Source organism: Hippocampus comes, unplaced genomic scaffold (assembly GCF_001891065.2).
Source record: "Hippocampus comes isolate QL1 unplaced genomic scaffold, H_comes_QL1_v1.1 scaffold260, whole genome shotgun sequence".
NCBI classification, from domain to species: domain Eukaryota; kingdom Metazoa; phylum Chordata; class Actinopteri; order Syngnathiformes; family Syngnathidae; genus Hippocampus; species Hippocampus comes.
Genome location: NW_017805378.1, coordinates 142,324 through 153,724, shown reverse-complemented (window position 1 = coordinate 153,724; position 11,401 = coordinate 142,324). Strand labels below are relative to the sequence as shown.

At 40.6% G+C, this 11,401-nt stretch overlaps 1 protein-coding gene across 1 annotated transcript; it reads right to left on the bottom strand.

The window, feature by feature from the left end:
- Window positions 1–1,058: 1,058 nt before the first annotated feature.
- susd2 (sushi domain containing 2) lies at window positions 1,059–11,284 on the bottom strand. Its single transcript, XM_019872205.1, has 16 exons — window positions 11,070–11,284; window positions 10,790–10,988; window positions 10,376–10,527; window positions 10,055–10,222; window positions 9,259–9,430; window positions 8,325–8,526; window positions 7,429–7,514; window positions 6,834–7,102; window positions 4,425–4,559; window positions 4,199–4,348; window positions 3,581–3,829; window positions 3,266–3,449; window positions 2,852–2,946; window positions 1,841–2,026; window positions 1,540–1,639; window positions 1,059–1,445 (listed from the first exon to the last, which is right to left on the bottom strand). Exons 1-16 carry the CDS (start codon window positions 11,131–11,133, stop codon window positions 1,406–1,408), a joined length of 2,451 nt encoding a protein of 816 aa, XP_019727764.1. The 5' UTR covers window positions 11,134–11,284; the 3' UTR covers window positions 1,059–1,405.
- Window positions 11,285–11,401: the final 117 nt, after the last annotated feature.

Below are 11,401 nucleotides of genomic sequence, written 5' to 3'. Positions count from 1 at the left end.
GGGGGGGGGTGACAAATAAAAATAATAAGGAGAAGGGGGAGGGGGTGGCAATTACGCAATGCCTACCATTGATAATCGCGGAAAGATGTGATGTAATTTAGTGGCACCGGAGAGGAGGCAGGCTTTCCCCGGGTGACGGCTGCCATGCTCGGCTGGAGGATGGCGGCAGGCGGGTGGCGAAAGGCAAGTCCGGACATGGTGCCCAAGCGTCCCGATGTGACGCCGCTCGGAGGCTCGGATGTGTGTCCTACATTTACAGCGCACTTGGTCATGGTAGGTGCCTCTCGTGTCTTCTATTCATCTCTTCTCTCTCTCTCTCTCTCTCTCTCTCTCTCTCTCTCTCTCTCTCTCTCTCTTCTTTTTTTGGTACCGCTTCTTCTTACACTCCCCCTTCCCTTAAAGAGACACTGCAATACTACGCACGCTCAATTTACTATATTACGCACGTCACTATAGACAAGCAGATGTGAAGATGGGTCGGTATAGATAAATAGGCAGCTAGATGGGAGGACTACAGTGAAAAAATGAAAATGAAATACTGTCATAAAAATAATAGAAATTACATGTATAGAGCCTATATTCTTCGATTAATCTGATAACACCAACCGGAGGGCACACATCGACGAACAACTACACAATCACAAATCACCTCAGGACAACTTCAAGAGTTCAATTAATCTAACATTCACGTTTTGGAACTAGGGGAGGAAACCGCAGTACCCGGAGAAATCCCATGAACATGCAAACTCAATACAGGATGGCCGGGGTCCGTGTTCGAACCCTCGATCCCTGTGCTGAGGCAGATGTGCTCAGCAGTCGGCTACCGTGCCGCTCCTATCAAGTCACTATTAGGTCAAATTGATGATGCTATAACTTCCAGGTCAGGGCACACAAACACGGCGATAGACTCTCATAAAATTTTGACCTGCACAGTTAGTGCTTGTACAATACCCCCCCCTCCAAAAAATGTATTCCAATACTCACCAGGCAATAGTGTTCAAAGCTCAATGCCCGAAATTAAAACTGCACTGAAGAAAAGAAAGAGTCACCAATGACCATTTGCTGAGGATCTACTTCAAGGCAGAGTTAGCTTTATTCTCACAGTTGGAAGTCATTGTGCAACATCGACAAAATACAATGGAACATTCTATTTTCACTCGTGGAGGCAGCACTTCGTCACCAGTCCGGTCAATTTACACCGTTCATGCTTGTTTGTGTTTGGAAAGCTGTTTAAGCATTCATACAATATTCAGCTCACTCAATGCAGCACTGTTGTGAAAAATGTTATTAATCTGATACATTTGTTGTACTAGTACCCTGAATTGTCATACTAGTGAAGACAAAGAGTGTATTACTGCCTGGGTTTCCATATAGATGGGTCGACTCCAGTGTGAACTGGACTCTGTTAAAGATTTACACTTAATCTTGCTGAAGATCTCCTCAACCTGCAAACACATGAAAACAGCAAATCGATCATTGCATCATTTCATCTGATTGGAAACAAGACGATATCATGACATCTGAATGATACTACTTGACCTGTCACGTTTTTTGGCCCAGAACACGAGGCCTATTGTTATTAGCGCAATCGCCAATAGAGCGCCGACCACGGAGCCAGCGATAATGGCCGTGTTGTCATCTGGCAAAAATAAAACCAAACAAAACAAAGAAGCAAAATGTGAAAAGCAGTTCAGTCGTGGTCGTCATGAGAGGAGTAGGAACTAGTAATACATAATACATAATAATGGTGCAAAAAGTAGTAGTAGTACTAGTGCTGATCCTGGTAGTAGTAGTAGTAGTATTAGCTGTGGTCTAAAATTCATACTCAAAGTTGACGTACCGGAACTGTGAACGACACAGAATGTGTCGCCTCCTGACCAGGTGCCGTCTGCTCGGCAGGTGCGCTCAGCCGATCCTTGCAGCACGAAGCCGTCGTCACAAAGCAGGCGTACCGTGGCCCCCTGTAGGTAGGTGGTGCCCTCCTTCTTGCCGTCGATTGGCGGTGCCAGCCAACCACAGGAAATCACTACACACGAACAGGGAGTCCATAATACATGTAGAAATAAAACTAAAAGAACTAACAAAAACAGATTCTTACTTTTTAAATTTTTTTTTCTTTTTTTTATTGTTGGATTAGATTGTGACATGCTAAGGCTAACCTACAATGTTTCTGATGGCAAATTAGCCCGGAATAGCTTAGCAATTATCTTCACATGCTAAAATGCTTACTGGCTAATGCTAGCTCGCAATTCTAAAGATTTTGAAATACTTTATTTTTTTTATATGAATTTACTTTATTCTTTTTTTTTTTTTATGCATTTTGTGCCAAACAATAATATGAAAAATACAAAGTAAAATGATAGAGGTTAATTACATTTTTAGCAGCGTTATTATCTTAACAATTATCTTTACATTTTTAAATGCTAATCTTTTACTCATCAAACGTTTTAATAATTCAGCTAAACAGTTTACAGAACATGTCAAACAATAACATACATGGAGTAAAAGGAGAGAGGTGAGTTACAAATTAGCATAGCCATTACCTTAGCAATTAACTTCACATGCTAAAAAAAAAAATGAAGCTGAAATTGCTAAAAATAACTCAAACTACTTTCCAAAATGTATCTACAGTATAAATGCTATATTTTTTCCAATGCTAATAACCACATTATCCAGGCCAAACTAGCGACCTCAGCTTAGCATGTGATTTAGCCTTCTGGTTATTGTATTTGATACAATGAATGTGTATGCTACATCGTAGTTATTTGATGTGTGTATAGGAAGTGATTTTCATGATTACTTGACTTTTCTTTAGTTAAGTCAAAACATTTTTAAATGAGTCAACACTCACCAGGCTTCAAGTCCTCCACAAGAGACACGTGACTGCGGAACGAGACTTTGGTGGCCTTTCCCAGCTCTAGACTACGACCTACCAAAATATCATACCTGCAAAAATCAACATGTTCAGTTAAAAACAACAACAAAAACTTCAGTGTAATATATAGCCGGCCCTATTTGTATGTGTTGCTCTGTGTGCGTTAAAGTAGCAGTTTGAAGGTTTATGATTACCAATACACTGATGCTAATTCCTGTTTGTTTGAAAACAAAAACGAAATCCAGGCATAGTCAACCAATACCAATGAGATCACACAGTGTACTTGCTGTATGGTCGTGAGACCATGCTGACATGTATTTTGTTGTTTATTTTTACTGACCTGCTTCAACTGACCCATTGTCTCGTTATGTCGTGTTTTGCATTTCCTACCTGCAGAAATGAGAGTCATCTCCAGAGCAAATGTCTGAAGTGATATTATAGAACGGGTCATCAGGGATCTCCGGCACTGAAAACTCTGGAATAAAATCGGGGTCGTGTCTTGAAGAATTGTAAAACGTGTCCAAAAGGTATTTTGAATCGTACGTGAACAAAGCGGATGTGTTGGAAACAGCCCCTAGAAAAAAAAAGAAAATATTTCCAAAATTATATTAAAGTAATGTGTACAACGGCTTATTTAAGTAAAAAATTATCACAAATTTTTGAAAAATATTTATAATTTAATTATTGCATTTGTAAAATGCTCACAGCTGGCCCCAAAGCCGAAAACCTCCTCGGCGTTACTGCCATTGACCGCCACTGTGCCGTGGGCGGCAAGCAGGTCGTCGCCAGGCACGCCATTCATGTTGCCCAACAAGCCCTGCGTGGAGTTGTAGAATTCTTCTGGGAGGAGCACCGTTGCTGTAATGGCATTGCCGCGGAGACGCACCTCCACGCCTGCGCCGCTGGGGAACATCACCGTCACGTTTGTGCCGGAAGGTGAAAACACAAACACACCTAACATGACACATTCAAGACACAATTTAGTATTTGCAAATTAACTCTCCAAAAAGATGTTTTTTTTCAGATTATAGTTTTTTAATATATGTGGATACTGTATATTTATATATAAAAGGCTCTAGAACGCCCGCGACCCTCGTGAGGATAAACGGATTACAAAATGGATGGATGGATGGATCTTAAAATTGGGAAATGTAAATCCACACATACTGAAACACAAGTATGCGGTGTCCACTGTTTTCATGGCATCATTTTGGCATGCTTTGTGCAGAATTTGAGTAACAAACATGATTTTTTTTCTTTCTTTTTTTCTTTTTTTTTTTTTTTTTAGCAAACCTACTGTATTTTTGGTCAGTTTCTCCTCACCGCTCAGGTCCATCCAGGTTTGCTCATTGAACAGAAGTTGCTTTTGATTTTGTAGCACTTGCAGGTTGTCATCACCGGTGAACAGACGCACCTCAATGATGTCTGAGTAGGCCTCTTTCATGACCACCGACGACAGCTTGGTTGCACTTCCTGTGAGGCGAAAAACAATGTTCTCAAACGGTGTGGAAGTGCACCTACAACACAATCATCTACGTATTTAGCTCACCGTTGACCTGCTCGGTTCTGCCTTGGATTGTCAGATGCTTCCCGGGAGCGATCAACAAATTGTATTCGCCTTTGCCATTGAAAGAGTAGCGGATGCCATCAAACGTTATGAAATGTGGATCGCCAAACACGACAGCTGAGGACAGAAACGGAGATGAGTCAGTCGCAATATATGGTATGGGAGCGCTTTTTTGTGATACGTGACAGAATCAATTAAATGTTGACACTGTGCCCCTTGTTACAGTGGCTGAAAGTTTATTTAGTGCATACAATACAATGCAATATATCTTTATTTTTATACCGCTTTCACAACAGCTGCTTTCACAACATGCTCCTTCCTCCTCATCCTCAGCTCCAGCAGCCATCCATCAGTCGTATTTATCTTTAAAATGGGTTAGCATTTAATATTTTAGAAATGTTCAATTCCTCCATTAATTTTGTGATTTTTTTAAAAATATAAAATGCGTTGTTTTTTGGGTTTTTTTTTTTACAAAAAAAAAATTTTGGAAACTAACTCAAACTACATTTTACGTTCGCACAATTAATTAAAATTAACCGTGATTATAATAAAATGTCATTCGTTTTCCTCTTTGACAATTAATTTAATACATGATAATTTGGGATAGACTTTAAATGCATTTATTTCGGTATTACAGCACGCTGTCAGCCGGGAAAAGGACAGTCGACGCCAAACACGACAGCTGAGGACAGAAACGGAGATGAGTCAGTCGCAATATATGGTATGGGAGCGCTTTTTTGTGATACGTGACAGAATCAATTAAATGTTGACACTGTGCCCCTTGTTACAGTGGCTGAAAGTTTATTTAGTGCATACAATACAATGCAATATATCTTTATTTTTATACCGCTTTCACAACAGCTGCTTTCACAACATGCTCCTTCCTCCTCATCCTCAGCTCCAGCAGCCATCCATCAGTCGTATTTATCTTTAAAATGGGTTAGCATTTAATATTTTAGAAATGTTCAATTCCTCCATTAATTTTGTGATTTTTTTAAAAATATAAAATGCGTTGTTTTTTGGGTTTTTTTTTTTACAAAAACAAAGTTTGGAAACTAACTCAAACTACATTTTACGTTCGCACAATTAATTAAAATTAACCGTGATTATAATAAAATGTCATTCGTTTTCCTCTTTGACAATTAATTTAATACATGATAATTTGGGATAGACTTTAAATGCATTTATTTCGGTATTACAGCACGCTGTCAGCCGGGAAAAGGACAGTCGAATACAGTAATTCTCTGGGGGTTGTAGTCCTGTTATTGTGTGTCGCTTATACAAACGTCAGCCAGCACTAGCCAATTAAAGATTGTTGTCAGATGGCGTCACACAAGCGACGAGTGTGCGTGTTTGTTATGGCTGGAGTGGCGCCATTTGTTTGACATTTTCAGCTCGAAACGCGACACTAGGTAAGAAGTGTTTTTCTTTTTTGGTTCATACATCTTTATCAATATGCAGTATATAAAAATAGTCCACTGTACGGGATTTAATACTTCTCAACAGGAATTCAAGCCACAAATACACTATAGGAAGCTGGCAACTTTACAAACAGGACATCCAAGCTTATATGATGCTTCTTACCTTTAGCAGCAGCGGTATTATGGATGAAACTACAATACAATACACTACATGCTAATTTATATAGCTAATTGTAATTCAAAGTCTGTGGACTGTAAGACACTATCTGTATTTTATTTGTGGGTGGATAACTGTTTTAAAAATGTTTTTAAACAAACTTATTTTAATTGTTATTCCATAGTATTAACCATTGTGTTTTTTTTATTTTGCAGACAAATCATACACATTTTATTAAAACAAACAAACAAAAAACGAACACGAACGAAAACTAAACTTAAACTAAGCAATTTTGAATAAGCTATGATTGATAAAAACGAACGAAGCTACTCTGCAAACTAATTAATGCAAACTCATTTTAAAACATAAAAACTGAAATTAAAACTAACTATATCGAAACGATAATGATTCCAAAATATCAATAACCCTGCATAGATTTGGTGGAGAAATAAAATAGTAGAATGAAAATATGTAAAATTTCAGCTAAATTTGTGGACTTTATTCTGAAACTGCGAAAATGCCCTGAATTGGCAAATTCAAGTGTATTAGCTTGAATCCATGTAGTCATGTGCAAGGCGTACGTAAATATGCTCAATGCCCGCAATAATTTTGGAATAATGTCTTGGAAAATGTGGAATAATATGAAAACACGAGAATCTGGACAATATGTCAAATAATTCTCAAGATGTCCTGAATGAGCTGAATAATTTGAAATTGGTTTGAATCGGTGAAGAAATGTGGACGGACTAGATTGGCGTAAATCTGCATGTTAATCACGCAAATGCCAAAGAGCGACTTTCAGTGAGAACTGACCTGAAGTGGGAGGCTGATATCTCCTGCAGTCGCTGGAGGGTCTGTGTTTGAAGTAGTAGTGGCAGTTATCTGACCAAAGGCAGCAGTAGTAGAAGCTGAGTACATCGTACACCCAATGGGACTGGCCGGGGACTCTGGGGGGGTCGCGGTACGGGGGTGAGCCCCAGTCGTGGGCACGGTCTGGGGTGCTCCCTCCGATAGAGTCGGCCGTCAGGACCTGAGCGCCGCTGCTGTCGTAGCAACACTGCTGACCCGCCCCGTACCTGGGACTGCGGACGCAATGTTGAATCTCAGACGACTTGGATGGAATCTATCCGTTCATTTGACAATTTTCATGAAAAATGTGGAATTTCTCAAAAAGTTTAAATGGCTTCAATTGGGTGAGAAATACTTGAAACGGAGGTGATTTTGTGACATCTCTCCATTTATTGTGTCGTTTCAATTTGGAATTCATCAAAAAGTTGGAAGATTTGAATCAGTTGTGAAATGTTGTTTGAGGTGGTTTTGATCATTTTCTCCATTCGTTTAGGAGTTTAAGTCTGGAAATCATCAAATGATTTCAGTCGGTTAAGCAACACTAAATTACCTTACTTACCTGGCTTGTATGGCCCTCACACAGTGAATGCTACCTGGGTGGTACGTGCACACGCTGCCTTTCTCCATATCGCAGCCGTAATCCGTCTAAATATGAAACATGAGATCAAAAAATTCCTAAAAAAACAAAGCATTACAATCGATGTTGAGTCCATTTTTTTTACGAAGGGGCATGGGGGTCAAGAGCGCGATCGGTGAATATAATACAGAGACCATTTAAAACAATTTTGAAATTGTTTGACCACTCCCACTAGTTTTAAACACATTTCAAGGTATTAAAAGAAACTCTCTCCAGTCTTGATTAGTGCCTGTTGTCCCTTGCTTACTGTGAAGAAATTAACAAAAACAAGAGCAGCTCGCACAGTTCTCCAAATTGTCATGCTAATAGCATAACTGCCTACGTCCTTTGAACTTATTGTTACCAAATGACTAAAAGAAACCAATGTGCTTGTTAAAATGCCCAACCAAACCATTAACTTTCATCAAACTAAAGTGCTAGCTTCATGATAAATTAGCACAGATATTAGGGTCATTTTAAACTTTACAGCAACTGCTACTTAAAACACACGTAGCGGCAACACTTACACACAACAATACGCTCCGTCCGGAGGGAACGACTATTATCACTGCAGCTCAGTAGAGGATCGTCACTGCCTTTTCTTCTTGCTATTAATCAAGCTGAAGCTCTTCCAGTTGAGCTCAGTACTGCTCAGTATCTTTTGGGACAGTGTGGTACTATACTGAAGGGGCGCAACTTTCAATTCGGATTGGCCTATATCACTGTAAAAACCCGTAATAAATAAATTTGAGATGAAGCAGGGATGCCAATAATGAACCCTGATATCGTGGGACAATTATTTTGAATTTTATTCAAATGTTGGAATATCGTCCACTTACGTGGAATCTGCCCGTGTCAGCTCGGGCCTGTGCCAGGGTGCAGGGGCAGTCGATAATTTCGCTGAGAAAGTTGGGCAGGTCGTTTTCCAGCCGGTCCCACGCTAAACATTTGTCCAGCGCCCAAGCCTGAGAGTTCTCACGGAACTTCTGCTCCAGGTGCCAGGCCAGGGCGTGATCCTCTGTCCACGCCGCTTCCACATTCCTACGCCGGTAATGTACGCATTGGAACAGTGATGAGAAAATACAACAAAAGCTTGGCGATTTGTAATAACGGTAGCACGATAGCACAATTGCCTATGTCGTTTTTTAACATAATGTCCGTTTAAAATGGAAACATGCTTTCTAAAATTATGTGTTTCCATCATGCGGGGGTAGATCGTCAGTCATTCGAGTTATCGTAATCCGCTGAAGTCGTATCCAGGTAACTGGGCTCTTCATTTTTTTGTTGAATTTGTTGTGGATAGATAGATAGATGATAGAAAGCTAACTACCACAATAGATGGTTTGCAACGTAGCTAGCTAGTACGCTAGTTAGATAGAAATATAACTACCGCAATAGATAGCTCGCAACATAGCTAGCTACTAAGCTAGATAGCTAGCTAGCAGGATGAATAGATAGAGCGCAGAAAGACAGTAATAGTTCTATTGCACATAGAAACTTGAGCGCAATTAAAGATGTTATGATAATGGTCGAGGTTATGTGGTCACTTAATATAATAATATAGTCCTTTACTCTGCAGTCACATTTGAACAGTGAGGGCATATGGATCATACATTCTAATGTAACGTGTCCGTAATAGTGCATCATATTGATTGTGCGTCTTTATAAAATTGCTCCTTGTCGCTTAGTGTTTTGCGGCAGTCTGATTGTCCTGTCATATGTGCTTCATGTTCATAGAAAGAAAATAATAAGACGTATAAAAATTCAACGTACATCAGGCCGTTCGGGTTTGCATTGGAGCTGACCCGGAGTGCTCCGAGTTCCCAGCTTGAGAACTCGGGAGACGGTTGAGGCACAAAAGTGAAGCCGCCGTTGTTCGCACTGTCCGTAGCCAGAGAGTAAAGATACTTCCACTGGGCACGCCACTGGTCCGAATAAGCCCTTCCTGGAGGGGAGGCAATCGGAAACACATCTCATTATTAGACACTCCTCTACAAATACTAATTCAGTATAAGTTAAGAGCGACCCTGTATAATTGCAGATTTGCATATTCTTTTTGTTTTTTTTAGCAATCCTGCGTTATTTGCATGAGGTAATAGAAAAGTACAGTCTTGTCTTGTCGCCATCTTGTGGCATATATAGGCAATAACAAACTTTTTTTTAAGCAAGTTAGCGTTGTTTTGACTCTGATGCTATCACGTCTTCGCATGGCATTGTTAACAGTGTGAACTGAAAAAAAAGTTAAATTAGCTCTTGATAACAAAAATAATGAATAACCAGGAATAAGAGGGAACTTAAATTTGTTGTGAAAAATAGATTTTAGCAATAAGCTAACTCGAGTTTGCAGTGAAGCGGAAAAAAAACAAGGAGATTAAGGTGTTGTGATGCCCTCACAAGCGGGCAAGGAGAGCCCTTACTTTTAAATGAATGCCTTCCTCTGAGTTGTCCGAAAGAATAATTACTCATGTAAAGTGCAGTACCTGAAAATGTACTCAAGTAGTAGACGTACAAATAATGGGTTCGGCCCCAGCACTTGAATTAGACGTTGTCAAACCAGCTGTGTCCTCACCCGTCTCCCTGTAACCCCACAGCTCGATGTTGACCCTCGGGGCTCGGACCAGGGACGTGTTCCAGGTCATCTGCAGAGGGCCGCCCACTTGAGGTGTGCCGTAGTACTGCCACTTGGTGGAGTTCACCAAAACCGCCTTGAACTTGGAGTCCAACTTGCCAGTATGCACTGCGCAAAACATTGAAAAGAGAGACGCTAGCACAGAGTGCAACATTCGTTTTTCACTCAAATATTAAAATGGCCCCAAAAAAATGATGAAGTATCAAAAGTCAAATTTTTCCATCACATCTCAACTTTTGACACCGGAATGTTGTGGGGTACCTGCGAGCCAGGAGCCCACTCTGTTGAACGTGATGCCGTAATTGGAGGAGATTTCAACAGAAACCCAGCCGGTTTGATAGAGCAGGGGCGAGATGCAGTGGCCTCGGTCACTGTCGTCCACGTAACCCTCCGTCCTGATGTCATTATTGAACCTGAAGGAAAAACAAATGCCACATTTTCACTTCGGGGTCTGCTCACTTTTGTTGCCAGTGGTTCAGAACATTAATGACGACATGTGAAGCTACGTGTGTGTGTGTGTGTGTGTGTGTGTGTGTGTGTGTGTGTGTGTGTGTGTGTGTGTGTGTGTGTGTGTGTGTAAGTGAGACATCACAACTCCATTTATGTTCTTGTCGTGTATGACTCCTAACACAAAAGAAAAAAAAATGACATCCATATGAAGAAGGAAAGTCATACCTGCACACAATTTGAGAACTTTGGTTAAAAGTCACATGGAGCAGGAGGAAATCGGTCCCGCCCAAAATGGATCCCGATTGTGGGGAGAATTCCACGCAGAATTCCTTGTAGTCAGGACAGCAGCTCTCCAAAGACGCACACGTCGGGTGGCACGAACAGGAGCTCAACGATTGCCCGCATTCGCCCTCGCACGACTCACCTCAACCACGGAAATAAATTTTAGTGTATAGTCGATATAAATGAATATTTAAAGTTTAAAAAAAATCTTCAAGGCACTTACTTAATGTCCCGCTGATGCCTGAGAGGAGAAGAATTAAGGTGACAGCCGTGCATGTTTCCATCATCTTCGCTTTGTGTGAGCTGCAAAGTCGTGGCTCACACTAAACCTTTGCTCGCCCACTCCGGACGATATGCAATCATCAACTAAACCTCGTCATGATAATTTCATTGAGGCTCAATAGAGTGTGGGGTTGTTGCTGGACTTTGGACCTGTTTTATTTTCACTCTTCACAGTCCGGAACAAAAAAAACTGACAAAAGACATTGGCACTGGCGTGTTTTACTGCTCAAATGACCACCTTTGACACCACTCAAAGTTTTATTTGGGCTTTAA

Coding starts and splice junctions, on each gene's coding strand:
- susd2 (XM_019872205.1), bottom strand. CDS start 11,133: ATGATGGAAACATGCACGGCTGTCACCTTAATTCTTCTCCTCTCAGGC. Junction 7,515..8,324: donor CTGACACGGGCAGATTCCAC/GTAAGTGGACGA, acceptor TTTCATATTTAG/ACGGATTACGGCTGCGATAT. Junction 4,349..4,424: donor CAGAACCGAGCAGGTCAACG/GTGAGCTAAATA, acceptor TTCGCCTCACAG/GAAGTGCAACCAAGCTGTCG.